This window comes from Aspergillus karnatakaensis (genome assembly GCF_047715665.1).
Source record: "Aspergillus karnatakaensis strain CBS 102800 unplaced genomic scaffold BJY04scaffold_2, whole genome shotgun sequence".
Lineage (NCBI taxonomy): Eukaryota > Fungi > Ascomycota > Eurotiomycetes > Eurotiales > Aspergillaceae > Aspergillus > Aspergillus karnatakaensis.
Genome location: NW_027395714.1, coordinates 941,807 through 959,635, shown reverse-complemented (window position 1 = coordinate 959,635; position 17,829 = coordinate 941,807). Strand labels below are relative to the sequence as shown.

The window sequence follows — 17,829 nt, the reverse complement described above, 5'->3', positions numbered from 1 at the left end:
CTGGGAGATGGAGGCAAGAGATAGAAAGTGAAGGAGAAGAGAGAGTAGGGGTTGTGGAGGAGAGAAAGAGATAGATGAAAGACAAGCCAAGAGAGGAGGAAGACGAGAGGTGAGGAAGGTCTGTGACGCACGCTGGTGACTCGATCGCTCCGCCGGTGGTCACTGGTCAAGTGCGCTGCTGCTAGTCCGGGAGATACCTCCTACTGGTCGGGGGTGTGCTGCATCTTCTGCAGTGTAAAAGTACGCTGGACAACGCCCATTTTTTGAGTAGTATTCAGGACCAGTAGGGGACAAGCCAGCTCAACTACAGTACATACCAACAAACAAGGCGCAATTCGCGATCAGGCTGGTTGGTGGTGAGATGATCTAACCTCCTACCTAGAGGGCGGTGAGCTCGTCAAGAGTGTACCTATCAGTGTGACACCCGTCGTCAGTCAGGTGCTCTTCTTGCGTTATCTTTCCTTCCTTACGGACTGCACATCCGGGCTGATTTGTCCAGTCTTTCATCGCTAGCTGAAGGCAGCTAGTGACCGCTCAGATAGCCAGCCCAAACTTGCATATCAGCTGTGGTTTTCAGGCACAGACCACTTCCAAGACCCCAAGATGCGTCTGGGACAACGCCCGAGACTGGCCGCCTCATCCGAAACGGCCCTGCTTCGCTCCGCAACATGTGGAGTGCAAGGCGGATTTGAAGAATAAGTAGGTCTCAAATATCAATTAGTTTAGTTACGTAGATACCACTTCCGTATCTCAGGAAGGCCGAAAGACTTATTCCACATTATCTGTGGTATTGACCAGAAGTCTCAGTGCTCTTGCCATAGAATATAATATAGCATTGTGAATCCTCTAGGTTGACCCAGCACACCAGACTAGCACTACCTACACATCCCCCAGTGCATGCTTCTAGCAACTGTTTCAGTTCTCGATATAGTTAGCTCAACCACCTGGCCTGTTGCCGAGTGAACTAGTTAGTACCTGGTTGTAGTTGCTGTAATGTAGTAAAAGGTAAAGGTAAGGTAAATTCACAAGAGTCCGCTGCCATGACTTCATCCTGCAGCGCAGTTCATACAGCTGATTTTTTCAGTTTATCTTCGATTCTTCTCTTGAGTGGCTCAAGAACCAGGTCCAAATGCTTAAAATCTTGAGAGAAAGTCCGCGGCAGGGTCTCTATGAGTCGAATGAAGGTCAGGAACAAAGCCTGGATCCCATCGGAGACATTTAAGAGGATGTAGGGCACGGAAAGCAAGGGTTATATAGGAACCCTGTATCGGGCTGGAAGTACTCGCTACCAGCAGGCAGATTCTAACTTCGTGTAGGCAAACCTTGTGGTTAGTCAAGTGTAGTTCTTCGCCATCTGTAGACGTTATGTAGTTTATCTTCTGTCGTACGAGGCCACTGATATGTAAACGTTTGAAAGACAAAAACGCCGCGGCGAGAGCCCCAATTTCTGTACTAGTTTCAGATAGCTTCAGGTGTATAAAGCAGCTTCAATGGTAGAATTCCAAAACAAGCTCTCGGGCTTGGTTCTTCTAAGGGTCAAAGGCAGAGCATAGCCTTTTTGAGTCCGTCAGAGAGAAGAACAGGGTAAATACTGGCAGGAAGGCAATTAGCAGTTGGAAAATTACGCTTGATCATTTTTGCTGATATTCTCTGTATACATAAAAAGCTGTTATCGCATAGTTAGAGCCGAAGATGTAGCGGAAGCGAGAACAACGCCATCTAGTGTAGGTACCGGTATTGCCCGCATAGATCACCGCAGAGCACAGACAGCACTGAACAGCATTTGTCAATCCGTTCTACAGAGTACAGCATGAGGGGTCAAAGATGGTGGTCTCCGGGGCCTCCGCTGGTGCTCTCGTCCTCGTCCTCTCGTCGGGGGGCATGGAGGGGAGCCTCCATCCCGATTGGCCAGTGCGGCGACGACATCTTGTACTGAGTATCCACGGCTCGTCCATTCCAGCCTCGACCTCAGCAGCTATCAAGGATTGATGGCCCTTTCCCTCCTTTCAGAAGCCGATATCCTGTAACCCGTCGCCCGTCGCACTTGTCGTCCGCAATCCTCCAAACGCCTTCGCTTTCCCTTCTTACGCTTGCTCGCCCACACGCACCGCCTGAGCCTCGTCGGAAATAACTATCCAGTCATCGCCACCACACATTCGCGTTTCGAAGCGCGATTTTGCACCTCTCTCGGAAATAGACCTCTCCTTTCCAACCCTTTTCAGTCGGCGATTCACGAGTCTGGTACTTGCTTAACACTCTCAACGCGTCGACGCGCATCGACACCCCACTCTCCGTCAGAACACTCTTGTCGCCCCTCGGTATTTTCACCAGTGCGTTCGGTGGAACTGACGCTCTGGTTCCGGGCAGCGAAGGGCTTCTGACACAGAATCATTACTGGGCACATGAGTAGCAAGCTTTGGGAGTTTTTCCTACGCGATGACGTTGAGGGTTTCCAGCAGTATCTGGCCGGTGCCAGCTATGCTTCTGGTGGCCAGCGGATTTCCTCCGGGGGAGGCTCGCATTTCTACCCTGGAAGCTCCGGTTCGGTAATCTCGTCTTCTCTGAGCGCCTCGCCAAAGGGCAAGAAACCGATCGGTACTTCTCCTGCGAGTCCAGTGCCAGAGCGAAGTGGCCCGCGGTCAGCCAAGAGTCTCGCCCGGGATGACTTGAACGCTCGCGACCAGCTTGGAAGAACGCTACTCCATCACATAGCATCATCTCCGAAGCCCACGGCTGCTGATTTCGCGTTCATTCTTTTAGAAGCACCATACATCGATATTTATGCGCAGGATTCAGAGAGTGGATGGACAGCGCTTCATCGGGCCTTGTATGCGGGGAATGCTACAATAGCACAGGCTTTAATGGTCCGGGACGCGCGTGATGCGACGGATTTAAGCAAGCCAGGCTCTCTGGGTCACCCTAGCGGTGGTCTGATCAAAATTAAAGATCGAGAAGGATACAGTCCCTTTGATGTATACGCCGCCACGATTAACTCTCGCGATGTTGGACGGATCGTCCCTTCTTCTGCGCTGCTTCCGGACCTCGAGTTGACTGATGCCGCATCAGAGGATTCTGCGGACGATCAAGAAACCGCCGACAATGCAGAGCTCAAAGTGAATCTCTTTGGCGATGAAGTGTTTGCGTTTGGGAGTAATAAGAATCTAAATCTCGGTGTCGGGGATCAGGATGACCGCCAGTTTCCTGAAAGAGTGACACTTAGACGTCCTGAACACCTGTTGCAGCGCCTCTACCTGGAGCATCAAGAACGACACGAAGACCCAAGAGCCCCCATAGCACGCGAGTTGGGTCTCGACCAAGAACTACCAGCTTTCGTCAAAGCGAAACATCCTAAAATTCAGATGCTGGCAATGTCAAAACTCCACACGGCCATCCTGACCAACGACCCCGAATCCAATCTTTTCATGTGTGGGTTTGGGCCTGGAGGTCGCCTAGGTACCGGGGACGAGGCCACACGATTTAGCTTTGTTTGTATCGAGGGCGGCGGTCTTGCCAACAAGAAAGTTGTCTCTGTTGCGCTCGGACAGGACCACACTCTGGCAATCACCGAGAAAGGGGACATTCTCAGTTGGGGAAGCAATAAGTTTGGTCAGCTAGGATACGGTCTTCCACGGACAAGCAACAAGGACGACGTGCCCATTCAGCCATCTCCGCGCCAGATCTTCAACCCTTTCAAGAAAGAAACCATCCTTGGAGCTGCGGCATCTGCAATCCACTCGGTGGTCTATAGTAATTCTGGCCTGTATACCTTTGGCAAAAATGAAGGCCAACTAGGTCTTGTGGATTCAGACGCCCGGTCGCTCGAGGTACAGGTCACACCCCGACGCGTAGGAGCTTCATTGCTCAGCACGCCGATACAGAGTGTCTCCGCCACCGATCAAGCTACCGCCGTTCTGCTTCAGAATCATGAAGTTTGGGTGTTTTCCCATTACGGTTACTCTAAGCTCTCGTTTCCCTTAGAGGTCAACTCTAGGTTTATCAGAGATAGCTTTATGACTACGCGTTACGACACCTCTGTGAATCGCATCGTTAAGATTCGGACAGGAGGCAATACCATTTGTGCCTTATCAAGCTCAGGGGATGTTTTCACAGCCCAGGTCAACAAACTAGAGAATCTACCTAGCTTGACTTCGACCACCAATCCGTCGAAGATCCGTAACTCCTTAACTACGCCTGTGCGTGTGTGGACCGTGAAGAAAGCGCATATGGCTGTCAAAGACGTCGATGTCGGTCAAGATGGTTCGATTATCATCTGCACAGCCTCCGGCTCGGCCTGGAGGAAGGAGAGACGTCGGAAAACGAAGGATGGTTCTTCGAGAGACTACAAATTTGCCCGTGTCCCTGGCCTTTCGCGCGTAGTAGGGGTTTGCAGCAATGCTTTCGGGGCATTTGCAGTTGCCCAACGCGAATGCGACGTAACGAAGGAGCAAATCAACGTTGATCCAACGAGCCTTTGGGAGGACATGTTGCCGCTGTCGCCGTTTGAATCGATTCGCGAAGTCATTGAGGCAGCAAGCTCTGACCCTGGTAACGAAGTCCTTCCGAGAAATCTCAAATCAGCCGCTGGAATTAAACAAGCCGTCCTAAACTATGCTCACCTCGATTCTTTTTTCCGGCCAACGTCTGCTGAGCCACCTGTTGGCACGGTCTGGGTTATGACAACTCTATCGGATATACGGGTTCCTGTCCATGAATTCATCCTGGCAGGCCGCAGCTCTGTTCTTAGAGCGACACTTCATGATTATAGATCTAAAAATATCGCCTCCGTCCCCGATCTTCTTAGCATTGAGAAAGATAGCAGTGGACGGTGCCTAGTACTCTTTCACGGAGTCGATGTTCTGACCATTCTGAATCTTGCTTTCTTTTTATACACTGAAAATGTCCTAGACGTTTGGCAGCATGCTCGACATTCGCCAGCATATGCTTCTCGCTATCGTCAAATCCGGACCGAAGTGATGCATGTCGCCTCACAGTTGAACCTCCCTGCCCTGGAGCGGGCTGCAATACTCATGATCAGACCATCTAAGAGCATGAGAAGTGATTTCATTATGGCTCTCAGAGATCCAGCTTTTTTCGAAAGTGGTGATGTTGTGATTGATCTCAATGGCGATCAAGTGACTGTGCATAGCCAGGTTATCTGCCAACGATGTCCGTTCTTCTATGCCCTTTTCTACGGTCGTTCAGGTGGTAAATGGCTAGCGTCTCGCCGCAAGGCCCTCCAAGACAAGATTCATGTGGACCTCACGCATATCGATCGCTCGGTTTTTGACTTTGTTCTTCGTTATATGTACGCCGACGCCGATGATAGACTCTTCGATGAGGTTCGGACGAAAGACACTCACGACTTCATTGATCTTATCATTGATGTTGCATTTGTAGCAAATGAACTGATGATTGACCGACTGGCACAGATTTGCCAAAAGATCTTGGGCAAATACGGTCAGTATCTCGCATGACGCCACCTGATTTGTACTAATAGCTCTCAGTGACTTCGCGCAATGTCTGCCATCTACTAAATTGGGTTTCTCCATGCTTTGTGGCAGAGTTCAAAGATGCCGCGTTGGAGTATGTTTGCTTGAATCTAGAAGATTTGATCTCCAATAAGTGAGTACCATGGTCTAGAAACGAACCTTGGAGCAATATTGATATCTTGATAGACTTCTAGGAGATCTTGACGAACATTTGCTCCGTGCTCTTGATCATGTTTGCCATGACAATCAGCTGACAGCCTTCCCCATATCGAGGGGCCGCAACACGAATGAGTACATACTAGAAAAGTATCCGGAACTTGCCTCTTTGTTAGAGAACGACAAGCGTCGACGGGTCGACGCAATGAGACTCAAATCCCGTGTCAGTAAGATCGATTTGAACGAGGGAAAGGCTCGTTCGACAAACGAGAGAATTGCAGCACCTACAACAACGAAGGATAAGACTGCGCTTGGGAATAATTCAACAGCAGCTTATGGTAGTCCGCTGCTCAGGTCAAAACATTCGACCGGTGATTTGATGTTCCAGATGGACGACGAGCCTTTGCCCTCTCCCCTCGACATAGGAAAAGGAAAGGCGGCGGACCGCGGCCTTAAAGCTGCTAGAGACGGCGACATTCGTACATGGAACGAGACGCCAGGGCTTGGATCCAGCCTACATGATGCAGATTCACTCGGCAATCGCAGCTGCTTGGATGCTCGAATGGCTTCTCCGCAAGATGCAAGCATTCCCAAGTCTCCAGCTGCATTTCGTGCTGGTAGTGCTCAGGAGAAAACAAACGGATCGATTTCTCCGCCATATTCCTCCCAAATACCCTGGCAGTCAGGAGCGATATCGAGCTCCAAGAAGACTCTGAAGGATATCATGAGTGAAACATCCGAAAGTCGCGTGTCGAACCTCAGCTTAGGAATGTCTGCTCGACCAGAAAGCAGCAGCGCCCCCAAGCTATCACAGAAGGAACGAAAAAAGATCCAGCAGCAACAGATGCAGGAAATGCTCAATACTCAGCAAAAGGCCAAGGAGTCTCCGCAAAGTCCCTGGAAGGTTCCTACCCCAGGTCAAGCCACAGTGCTGCCTATCGGCACCTCGCCGAACGCAAAGGGACAAGACATACCATCCCCAACTCCAGGCAAAGCTATCCAAAGGCCTGGGATGACGCTCCGCCAGACTGTCGCTGGGGCGCCGTCGCCCAAATCTCATGACTTCGTCAATCCGACCCCAACGAAAGGCCGTAGTGCCTCAGCTATAACCAAACCCTCTTCAGGGCCGTCAAATACAGCTCTCCCTTTATCACCCAACGAATCAGCCTCCGTAGCACCCTCTATCCAGTCCGTCCGTCACATTCCCCGAGCTGAACCTTACCAGACAAGCTTTCATTCGGATTCCCCGAGCTCTATGTCATTGGCCACTATCCTCTTGCAGCAACAAACCGAAAAGGATGAGATACGCGAGGCGGCGACCGCCAAGCACAACCTCCAAGACATCCAAGCCGAGCAGGCATTCCAAGAATGGTGGGATAAAGAGAGTAGACGAGTGCAGGGAATCCCGGAGCCAGATGACGAAGCCGCTCAAGACGAAGAAGCAGAGGGTCGTGGGGAGCGAGGGGGGCGCGGCAACAACAAGGGCTCGGGTTCCGGTCAACGCAAACGGCGCGGGAAAGGCCCTCAGGGCATTCCTCGTAGTGCAGGATCTTCACCTCATCAGTCACAGCAGAAAGGGCCCGACTCAACCGCTATACCAACTAGTAGCCCCCTGCGCCCACACACTCAAAAGAAACCCCGCACGGACTCTGGAACACCTGGGAACTCTTCACGTCGTGGCCGCGGTGGCTACCGCGGAAAGCAAATCAATGGCCCGAAAACCTAGGCTTGAAATCCACCGCCGAATTCATCCATGCATATATAGTACACACTTGTCGTTCACTCCTCGATCACATCCTACCTCCACCCACACTTATACTCAGACTCCAGACTAAGAAATAGATACGGCCTCGATCAGACCCACGATGAACTATCTACGCACACGAGTAGTGTTTCTGAGCCGTTATACTGCTATATAGAACAAGATGTTGTTTTCATGTATATACTTGATACTATACCTTCTCAAGCATTGGAATGTGGCTCTATCGTACTTGCTGAACTTGTCTATATATATATCGGTATCACAAATACTCCAACCCAACAACATCCAAGGAAACGCCACCACCCACTAAACATCATTCTCAATGTGCCATTAACGAACCGACGATAAGTGTTCTGGTTACCATTCGCGAAGCTGAATGCGCCTGAGTCTTGTTGTCGTCGGTTCAGCCGTCCGGGAGCTAAGGTAGGCGGTTGAAGTTGCACATCGAACAATAGCACCGAAGACACTAATAATGAGGCTAACAACTTTGTCATTGGGTGTCATGCTTGGGGGATGGAAGCAATCTGGACTAGGCAGGTTTTTGTTTCACGTGGACCTGGAAGTTTTGGTGTGTTTGTGCCAGTGCTTCCTTCCTGGCCTCAAAATGGGCGCTGGCTGTTTTCATGTAGGCATATATCTTCTTCATGCCAGCGCCGGGGGTTCGGCGGGAGTCAATTTACGGCGTATCCCTCACTCAAGGCCTGTGCAAATTGGTTGCTCGGCGGAACAGGCAAAAATACGAATTTAAGAGAGATACACATGGGTACAGAGAGGATGGTAGACTTTCAGATAGGTAGGAATTATCTGCCACAATTGTGAATCCCAATATCTATCCCTCAACCCGATCATCCAAGTCCATATTGGAGTACCATAGCATAGTAAACATAAATTATACAAACAAAGGTCTATTTAGTTCGCCCCGCTTAAGCAAGCCAAATGCCAAATGCCAGCACGGCCAACATGCACGCCATGCAAGAGAAGTTTGTGAGGAGAAATACACTGTGCTAGAATGGAAGTGAAAACAGAAGGTGCATTAACATCAAGTCATCAATCACATCACGTAAGAGCGTTGCCGTCGTTTCTTCGCAGAAGTCGTCGATGAGAAATATGGTGAGAGAAGATCATGCCACGCTACTTCGCGGGAACGCGCTCGTAAAATACAATATAAGCCTGCTCATTCTGTAACCGGTCTTTGAATGATAAATCACGCGGTATGAAGTCCGTTGCCCGGCCGTCGTCGAATTTGCGCCAGCATTGACGAGATGCGTCACGTACTAAAGAGATGTAATGTCCGCTACCCATGGAAGATCCCAGGTGGCGGAGGACCCCATAAGCATCGTATGTGAACGGTGGCTCGGTGGCTAACGTTGTATCCTGCGAGCCTGTTGGAGCGTTGGCTGCCGCAGCTTGATTTGGCTGAGTGAAGACAAAGTCGTCCATTCGGAGACCATGAAGAGGGAAGTCGATGGGTGTGTGGATTTTGCGGGCACTCTGCGTTTTGGAGGCGGAAAATCGCTTGAAATGGACCACTAGGATCTGAGGAGCGCGAGTAATGATGATCTGCTTGCTTGCGACACGCTCGCATTTGCAGTATGGACACTTCCAAACCTCATCTCCGCTTAGCATTTCTTCCTGGCAGTAGCTGCGGAGGCACTGATAGATGTCACCCTTTCCAGATGGCGGTATCTCGACACTGATGCTATAGAACGCCTCATAAGTGGTTGACGTCCTCTGACAGGTTGTGCATCGTAGCCGGCTTGCATGTTGCCCAGCAAACAGTGATGAAATGAACGATTCCTCTCGATGGCAATACCGGTCCCACTCAATTCTAGAAACCTTGGCCACAGGCATCCTTTCCCGCTGCATCTCTTCCTCAAACGTCAGCGGCCTTAGTGGTGTCCGCTGCCAATTAACGTTGAGGTCCTCATGAAGGCAGTCAACAACAAAGTCGAAAAACTCCTTCGCATCTTGTTGTCTGTCAATTCCCCACTCCTGGTTCAGGCGCCCGCAGAAGTTCCGAAATGATGTTGGCATGATAACTTGCACATCATTCTTCCACAGAGACCTAATCAAATTGGCGAATAGGCCGGGCATTACTCCTTGGGACCCCTTCCAGTTTTTCTGAACGTAGAGCCTGAATCGGTCATCAATGAAAAATTTGCTCATCAGCACTGTTGCACTTAAACACTGAATTGTTGAGTTCATGTAGCAGGTGACCCCGAAGTTGGCTAGTCCAGTCCGAGGAAGTTTGAGGCGATTGAGTAGTGAGCTTGGGGTGTAAAGCGCGGTTTTAGTTGCGGAGTTCTGTCTCTGCAGCGGTGCTTGTATTTGTCGACCATCCGACACTCCACTATAACTCGGACGCGGAACGGCAGGCGGAGGACGTGAGGGGACCACAGGCATCGGGGCTGCATAGTTCGAAGTAACCGTCGGTTCGGGTTGAGCCATGACCATTGACTGTTGAATAGCGTTCGGTTCGGGAAATCGGCGTAGAAAATCTTCGTACGATCGAACGAATGGCGAGACAGGGGTTTCGCCATGCTGGTCTTCCTCAGGTTCTTCGGTAAGCGTCTCTTCTCCAAGATATATACTAGTATCAATCTCCTCCGTTCTCGACTTCTCCATCCACTCCGTTAGCTCATCGGGATTTAGCTGTTCAAGCTTCCGAAGTCTTCGCTTTCTAATTTCTAAGCTAGAATTTGCGCTAGCCGTCGTAGGGACTCTCCCAAGTGGGCGCCCCGGCCTCGCCACAGGCCGTTTCTTTTGTATAGAAGCTAATATCGCAGCTGTTGATGATGTGCCAAGCGATTGCTGTCCTTGAAGGTCAATCCAAGCGTCCAAACCACCTAGCAGGAGCATCGGCGGTCGCCCATCCTTCAAAGGCTTGTAGGCATTGAACTCATAGAGGGTATCATATAACGCTCTAAGGTGGGGCGCTGATGTTCCAATGGGCGGCCCGGCAAGGTAACTGTTTGAACTGGTGCTTTGGTCATAATAAACAACCATGTCGAACTCGTTGCGCCTTTCGAAGAGTGACTGTTCATGCTCTGGAGACACCACCAAGCGTTCCTCCAGCTCTTCCGCAGAGACATTCTCCCTTAGAACCACGGGTTCTATACATATTATCGATTTTGCATAAACATGGCCGCCATCAAACTCCTCACGCGGCCGCACATCGATTAACAATACATGATACTGCTGGAGATATGCCATAAGCTCTTGAGCGCTAACGGTAGATTTATGTGGTAGGTCCGCGGTATTGCTACCAACAGGCTTCACTGAATGAATGCCGTTTGGGGTGCGAGATCTATATGGATTATCGTTGAGGCCATTTGGGCTCTGGCTCCCATGAGGAGAGCTAGCAAGTTGAGAGTGCCGCGGATGCATTGGGCGAAAGTTCTCTGTTGAAGTTCTTGGGGGGTTTGACGGAGGTTGCGAAGGAACTGTGAATATCGGGCTGTATGCAGGATCTGGTGCTCGAGGAAGCGATGTGTTGAGAGGTATTTTCGGGGGCAAGGAAGGCCCGCCCTGTGCCGTTCCCATGATACGTGGGCCTAGAGGTCTTCTTTGAGGAGAATTCAGAGTCGACCCGTGTGTTGGGCCGTGAGAAATGTATGAGGATGGCCGAGGAGTTTTATTTTCAGTATAGAGCGGGTCATTATTCCCCGAGCTTGGGGATAGGGGACTGGCACCGTTGGTTGTGGGTGATGTAGTTTTAAGTCTCGCGAGCCTCTGAGCAAGTACATCAGGAGGCGCTGAATACCTGTTCGGTTGCTCTGGCGAGCCGAGCGCTTGAAACTGCGAGGGGCTCGGCATCCGCGTTGATGAATCCCCTGTTTCATTTTGACGGCCACGCTGGTCTGCATGCATATATGTGCCAGCAGGGAGTATTTGCGATGCTGGTCGCCGAGCACCAGGAAAAAATTGGCCTGTTGGTTGAACGTGGCTTGTGAGATTATTATCCACAATTTGTTGCTTTATCGTGTCCACCGTTCCTTGCTTAGTCCGTACCGACTATAGATATGAAGTTATCAAAATGACCGAAACATGCCAAACTCACAAGACTTACCATAATAAGGTCAGCGAACTGTTTATGCCATCCAGGAATTCGATTGACAGCAATCCGGTAATCAGGATGATGTGGGATTAGATTTATAGCAATCTCAGAAGCTCGTACATATTGCACGTATGCTTTGTCTAGCTGATCACTGTCTGCAAAGCCTCGAAATTTGGCGATAGCATCTTGAGCCGTAGCTAACAAGTCAGAGAGCTATTGCATGTAAATTAGCCAGACAAGTAGCTTGAGAAGGGTCACAATGTGCGTGCGTACTGGTGTAGTTTCGTTTACATCCAAAGCAGCGGCTTCATCCTGGAGGTCCTTTATATTTGGAAAGCGCGGCGAGAAGCCATTCTGGTGGGATCCGGTCCCATCGTTTTGCCCCCCACGCGGAACAATGACACCTAAATTATGACGATCGATAGTATCCCCCGGCGCAAAGCTCGGCGGCGAAGGAAGGGCCGCTGCATTTGGGGCCATTATACAAAGACTAAGAGCGTGGACTCATCGAAGCCGGGGGATGGTAAGCAGAGCGTTGTTAGAGCCGACTGACTGGCTGGTGAAACTCGAGCGTGGGAGTGGCGGCAACAAAGCAGGCAGCCGTAAAAAGGATTCTGACAATGAATGGACGGATGGACGTAGCGACACACCGGAGCGAAGTGGTGTGAGCAAGAAACAGAAGAGAAAAGAGAGATGGTAGGGATTAGAGAAGGGAAAGAAGAACAGACGGGTCAATACATGCTGTCGCTGTCTGGCAGATTCGCGGGATGATTCTGGGGTAAGTTATGTTCGTGTTTATGTCCGGCTTATGTCGGTGATTATGTACTTTCTTGTAAGACTAGTACCTCCGGCCCATGAGAAAGAGGTAGGCGGTATGCTGAGCCATCACCGCCCTGAGCGTACCTACAGGTACAGGTGTGACGCCAGCGGGCGGCGGACCCAGTCACCCAGAAGCAGAAGGCTGCAGCCTAAAGCTGAAAAGCTTATATATTTTACTTTGAGACCTCATTTCATAACAGCTGGTCGCATAACTCAGTTGGTTAGAGTGTGGTGCTAATAACGCCAAAGTCGAGGGTTCGACCCCCTCTGTGACCACAAGTCTTTTTTTTTTTTTCCTTTCCGAATCTGCGGGCGTTAGGCACCCGGGCCAATAGTAAGGTTAACTAACGGGGCGCGGCATCCAGAGATGGATACAGCCTAGAGCTCCCCCGACGACGTCAACCTTGGAGCTCCTTGCCTGTTTACCCATCTCACCTTCATCTATCCTTACGCCCCCATCTGCCCTTTTCTCCCTCTCTTATCAACAGCGCTCGCCTCGTGAAGACTCTGATACCCTTGGTCGCTTTCCTCCTCTAATCGAATACTGAACCCCCCCCCTCCTTCCGCGCTTCCTATTCCTCCCCGCACCGATCATGGCGGGTTGGTTCACTTCCACCTCACCGCTCGATGAGCAGGTTGAGCGCGCCACCGCGTCTTCTCTTGAAGATATCGCTCTGAATCTTGAGATATCTGATCTTATTCGATCAAAGGGCGTGCAGCCGAAAGATGCTATGCGATGTTTAAAGCGACGACTAGAGAACAAGAACCCCAACATTCAAATAGCGACCCTAAAGGTTGGTACGATTTTACACCGATTACTCTATCCAAGCTAACCATCGCTCTTTTCTAGCTAACGGACACATGTGTGAAAAATGGCGGAACTCACTTCCTGGCGGAGATTGCATCACGAGAATTCATGGATAACCTTGTTTCGCTCCTCAAGACGGAAGGCGTCTCTTTGGAGACAAATGTGAAGGACAAAATGTTGGAACTCATACAAGACTGGGCCATGGCCGCTCATGGGCGCATGGACTTGAGTTACTTGGGAGAAACTTACCGGCGGCTGCAGAATGAAGGCTTCCATTTTCCACCGAAGGCTGCGATGAGTGGGAGTATGCTCGAAAGCAATGCGGTAGGGTAAAATCCTTATTTATTGAGCTCGTCTCTGACTTCCTCTCGATTACAGCCTCCAGAGTGGATTGATTCCGAAGTGTGTATGCGCTGCCGCACAGCTTTCAGCTTCATGAACCGCAAGCATCACTGCAGAAACTGTGGAAATGTATTCGATGCACAATGTTCCAGCAAAACCCTCCCGTTGCCCCACCTTGGGATACTGCAGCCTGTTCGTGTCGACGACGGATGCTATGCGAAACTAACGTCCAAGCCGTTCACGCAAGGCGCCGTAGCCGATCGGTCGGCATTCAAGAACAACTCGATCACCAAATCCAGCGTAATGGAGCCTCGTGCGGCCAGAGCCGAAACAGGCTTCGACGAGGACTTGCGACGAGCGCTGCAGATGAGTTTGGAGGAGGCTCAAAATAAATCTTCAAGTGGCTATGTCCCACAGACTAAGCCTGTGCCTGCACCCGTCAACACAGCCCCTGCGGCCAATACCGAAGATGATGACGCAGATCTCAAAGCAGCCATAGAGGCGTCACTCCGGGATATGGAACAACACAAGCAGAATCATGCTGCAGCCTTGAAGAACACCAGTGCGCCGCAGTCCTCTTCCCACGATACCCCTGTCACAGCGCCTCTGCCCAAGAATCCCTATGAGCTCAGCCCCGTCGAGGTCGAAAATATCCATCTATTTTCCACGCTCGTGGATCGACTACAGCACCAACCGCCAGGAACCATCCTTCGGGAGCCTCAAATTCAGGAACTATACGAGAGTATTGGTGCACTCCGGCCAAAGTTGGCACGCAGCTATGGCGAAACTATGAGCAAGCATGGTGAGCTCTCAAACTCCTGCTGGAAGTTCGTTGTCACTAACTACTCTAGATACCCTCCTGGATCTCCATGCCAAATTATCCACTGTGGTCCGCTATTATGACCGCATGCTAGAAGAGAGACTATCTAGCGCGTACTCCCAGCATAATCTTGGCTATGGCCCTGTCCCGGGGGGTGCGCATTATCCGAATATATATCCCTCGATGCCCCCGGCCACTGCCACACCCGGAGCGAAGCCAGGCGCCGAGAACTTCTATTACGGAAACGGAAGCGAACAACCCGGACCTATTCGGACACCTTACTCTCAGCCACAACCAGAACGTGCATCAGGGGCAATGAATCATGCGACTGACTCGCAGACTCAGCAGCCGGTAACCCCGGGCCTACAGTGGGACCAGACTCAGGCGACAACATCACCCCAATCTCACCCCAACAACTTATATGAAAATGGCGCGGCTTACGCAGGCTCCGCAGCGCCATCACAGTATTATACTTCCCCCACTTACTCTGAGCCAGAACAACAGTACCAGCAGCCGAGACCAGGAGACGTCGAATCACCATATCAGCCGTCCCCGATATTGAGGCGCGAATCATACTCGCAGTCCGGGTATCCGGTAAAGCCTGCGGAACAACACCCGCAGCACCCAACTGCCGACTATGGCCCATCTCAACCCCCACAGCCTAGCGGCCAACCGGTGCAAATTCCCCAACCCCAACCAACGGAGCCTCCAGCCCAATCGTACTATCAGCCGCAGCCGTCGCAGCAGCCCCCACAAGCAGGCTACCAGGGCTATCCTCAGGGCAATATTAGTTACCAGGCACCCTATGGTGGCGACGTCTCCCCGCTCAGCGCCCCCCCTCCCGTACAGTATCAGCAACCTCCGCCCGCCCGGCCGGTTGTTGAGGAGAGTCTGATTGAGCTGTAGCGGGGTTATTTTAGGTCATTTTTCATCACAAAGGGTGTTTTGTGTTGGGGCCTACCGTATATCAGGATGAATGCGTGTTATATTATGATACCAGACGAATTGCGATTTCTGGATGTACGTTCATTGAGAAAGACAAAGAAAGATAGTAAAGCAACAAAGAAGCGAGTTGAAAGAGTAGTGGAGATAGCAGGAGAGTCTAGACCTAAGAAAAGCTGGATGGATGGGAACGGCGGTCCGTCACGCGGAATCGACCTTGACTCGACCACCTCGAGTGTTCCTCTTCTTCCGCTTCGTCTCCTGGATTCCGATTGACCTCACTTTTCTTCTTCATTCTCTTCTCAGTAACCAATCTAATCTCTACTCATCGTTTACATCAAACAACAATCTCCGCTCATCTCCATTTTCTCCGCCTTCCTCCTCCCACACCCCTGTTCGTCACTCGTCATCTTCCACCAATTGCCTCCCCCCCGCGCTTGTCCAAGCACCAAGCTCAACGTCTTCTGAGGTCATCAATAATTGCTTTTCTATTCTCTCACTCTTTCGCTCAAACTTTCGCCCTGTTGTGTTACCAATTATCATCGCTGTGGTGAAGCAAGAATTGCAGGAGTCAGCCTCCAATCACTGTGACTGATCTGCTGCTGGCAGCTGCTTGTCGCCTAATCCGGACCCTTTACTGCCGCCAGCCATGCCGACTGCCTCAAATAACTCGTCCCCTGTTAAGCGCCCGGGCTTGGGCCGCCGTGCTGTCTCTTCGCACGCCGTCATCACGCGCTCCCCCTCTTCCTCCTCCCAAGCCGAGCTCTCTCATTCTCACACCTCTCACACCTCCCACACTCAGAAAGCCCCCGGGCATCGACCCCATCGGGCGCATGTTGTCGGCGGAGGCCATCGCAGTCACGGTCGAAATCCGTCACTTGGGAAGAATCTTGGTAAATTACAAAGACATCTATCCGCTGGCCACTTTGGTCCGGAATACCGAGTGCATCAGCATCAGCGCAAGAAGTCTGCGCCAGTAACACCTGCTGCGAGCCCACCGCGCCAACAAGTGCGCTGGGATGGGGCGGTTGACGACAGTTCTCCACGCAATACTAGCTCTATGAAGAAGAACTACTCGAGCCCTGCATTACGACGAAGCAATTCGAGCGTTTTACCCAAGAAAGCTTTAGTAACCGACCGCCCACAAACCAGCTCCGGGAAGAAGAAGACAGTCGGGTTTGAGTTGGCAGATTTAACAGATGAGGGCGAGTGGGAAGATACAACTCAGTCACCCGAGAGCACGAGGCGGAGCTCGGTCGCGCAATCCAGAGACGGCGACGAGGACTCAGCAGTACTAGTCGATCCCCTTACGTTCGTGAAGCGGCCTTATCCCCAGTTTCCTCGAGCAACCAGCCTTCCTGAGCCTGCCAGCAGGAACTTTCACGACGACGGATCTTCAGGTGAGGACGAGGACGACAACGACGCCCAGCGGTCGCAGGGACAGTCTTCAGACACGGAGGGTAACAACGAGGATACCGCACACGCACCCGATCAAGGCGACATCGCATCACGACTTCTGAGCCCGTCACTTTCCGCCAAAGCACCTCCCGCCATGTCTTCAATATCCGCTACTGCTATGCCAGCTCCGGTGGATACATTATCCAGAAACACCTCATTGACCAATATAGCATCGGGCCAGGATGGTCAACGACGACCGCTCTCGGCGGCAAACATCTTACAAGCGAGCACACCCATAACACAAGCGCACGCAACATCCTCGTCAATAGAAGGAGGCGTTTCGAGGTTCATTGTGAACAACAAGATTGCAACATCTCGCACCGACTCAGATCCCAACACTCCTTCCTCATTTCTTCCTCACTATCACCCCCAAACGCCGCCTTCGCCGAACAGAAGCGTTGGGGCGAAAAAGCGAGCCTCGCCGTCTTCCCGACAACCTGGGACGGAACCCCATTCGCGAACCCAGCAGAAGCTCTGGCTACAGCGCACGGCAGCATTGAATACTTCGCCCCCTGACTCACACGGCGCGTCCACGAGTGTGTCCCCGTCCGCGATAGACCAGGGATACAGCGCCTCAGCGCGGATTGGTCCGGGGCCATACGACCCGGCCAGGGCGCTTGTCAATGGAGCTTCAAGAAACGGCGGGACGTTGCACCAAAGCGAGGCCAAACATATCCGGAAAATGTACGAGAAGAGCTCCTTAGAACTCACTGTTGTACGAAGATTTCAGTCTCCCACTGGCGACAGCTTCTCCCGGCTGAACGCTGTTCTTAAAGACTCCAGAATACCCGCCTCTGGCCTCGAATCGCGCGGGCTTGGACAACCGGTCAAGTCGGCGCCCGCTCTAGTCCTATTGCAGCGGGGCGCAAGACAGGAAGACCGCCGGGGCAGCAGCAACTCTGGTAGCTTCAATTCAAAACAACTAATGGGAAGGAAGCAACCCGATACGCAGAGTTCTCAGGCATACATCCAAGACCCGGAGGAAGTCCCACATCCATCCCAGCGTCTACTGTCAACGTCAGATGACGCCGCTCATAGTACCTCTCATGGAGTCGAGGACGACCCCGCGGAGGATCCTTTTCTACCCAGCGAGACCGACATGATGATACGTCGCATGTGGGAAAGTCGCGAAGTTGCCACCTCCGGTTAATGTACATTCATCTCTTACTTATTTTC

At 51.6% G+C, this 17,829-nt stretch overlaps 5 protein-coding genes and 1 non-coding gene across 6 annotated transcripts; 4 read left to right on the top strand and 2 right to left on the bottom strand.

The window, feature by feature from the left end:
* Positions 1-2,402: 2,402 nt before the first annotated feature.
* BJY04DRAFT_213114 (BTB domain and ankyrin repeat protein) lies at positions 2,403-7,371 on the top strand (the record flags this gene model as incomplete). Its single annotated transcript, XM_073714775.1, has 3 exons — positions 2,403-5,457; positions 5,505-5,622; positions 5,676-7,371. 3 exons carry the CDS (start codon positions 2,403-2,405, stop codon positions 7,369-7,371), a joined length of 4,869 nt encoding a protein of 1,622 aa, XP_073576977.1.
* A 231-nt stretch (positions 7,372-7,602) lies between these two features.
* BJY04DRAFT_177490 (uncharacterized protein) lies at positions 7,603-7,982 on the bottom strand. Its single transcript, XM_073709608.1, has one exon. The coding sequence runs from the start codon at positions 7,899-7,901 to the stop codon at positions 7,650-7,652; it is 252 nt and encodes an 83-aa protein (XP_073576976.1). The 5' UTR covers positions 7,902-7,982; the 3' UTR covers positions 7,603-7,649.
* Positions 7,983-8,177: 195 nt separating this feature from the next.
* Positions 8,178-12,263, bottom strand: BJY04DRAFT_177488 (putative ubiquitin C-terminal hydrolase). The gene is made up of 3 exons (XM_073709607.1): positions 11,738-12,263; positions 11,477-11,677; positions 8,178-11,421 (listed from the first exon to the last, which is right to left on the bottom strand). The coding sequence occupies exons 1-3, from the start codon at positions 11,942-11,944 to the stop codon at positions 8,539-8,541; spliced, it is 3,291 nt and encodes a 1,096-aa protein (XP_073576975.1). The 5' UTR covers positions 11,945-12,263; the 3' UTR covers positions 8,178-8,538.
* A 222-nt stretch (positions 12,264-12,485) lies between these two features.
* On the top strand, positions 12,486-12,559 carry BJY04DRAFT_t8. The gene has a single exon. It is a non-coding gene; the product is annotated as a tRNA-Ile (tRNA).
* On the top strand, positions 12,496-15,502 carry vps27 (ESCRT-0 subunit protein VPS27). Its single transcript, XM_073720486.1, has 4 exons — positions 12,496-13,077; positions 13,134-13,415; positions 13,470-14,235; positions 14,285-15,502. The coding sequence occupies exons 1-4, from the start codon at positions 12,877-12,879 to the stop codon at positions 15,157-15,159; spliced, it is 2,124 nt and encodes a 707-aa protein (XP_073576974.1). The 5' UTR covers positions 12,496-12,876; the 3' UTR covers positions 15,160-15,502.
* A 342-nt stretch (positions 15,503-15,844) lies between these two features.
* On the top strand, positions 15,845-17,803 carry BJY04DRAFT_213111 (uncharacterized protein; the record flags this gene model as incomplete). Its single annotated transcript, XM_073714774.1, has 1 exon — positions 15,845-17,803. One exon carries the CDS (start codon positions 15,845-15,847, stop codon positions 17,801-17,803), a length of 1,959 nt encoding a protein of 652 aa, XP_073576973.1.
* Positions 17,804-17,829: the final 26 nt, after the last annotated feature.

Coding starts and splice junctions, on each gene's coding strand:
- BJY04DRAFT_177490 (XM_073709608.1), bottom strand. CDS start 7,901: ATGACAAAGTTGTTAGCCTCATTATTAGTGTCTTCGGTGCTATTGTTC.
- BJY04DRAFT_177488 (XM_073709607.1), bottom strand. CDS start 11,944: ATGGCCCCAAATGCAGCGGCCCTTCCTTCGCCGCCGAGCTTTGCGCCG. Junction 11,678..11,737: donor ATGTAAACGAAACTACACCA/GTACGCACGCAC, acceptor TACATGCAATAG/CTCTCTGACTTGTTAGCTAC. Junction 11,422..11,476: donor AGTTCGCTGACCTTATTATG/GTAAGTCTTGTG, acceptor TCATATCTATAG/TCGGTACGGACTAAGCAAGG.
- vps27 (XM_073720486.1), top strand. CDS start 12,877: ATGGCGGGTTGGTTCACTTCCACCTCACCGCTCGATGAGCAGGTTGAG. Junction 13,416..13,469: donor GTATGCTCGAAAGCAATGCG/GTAGGGTAAAAT, acceptor TCTCGATTACAG/CCTCCAGAGTGGATTGATTC. Junction 14,236..14,284: donor CGAAACTATGAGCAAGCATG/GTGAGCTCTCAA, acceptor TAACTACTCTAG/ATACCCTCCTGGATCTCCAT.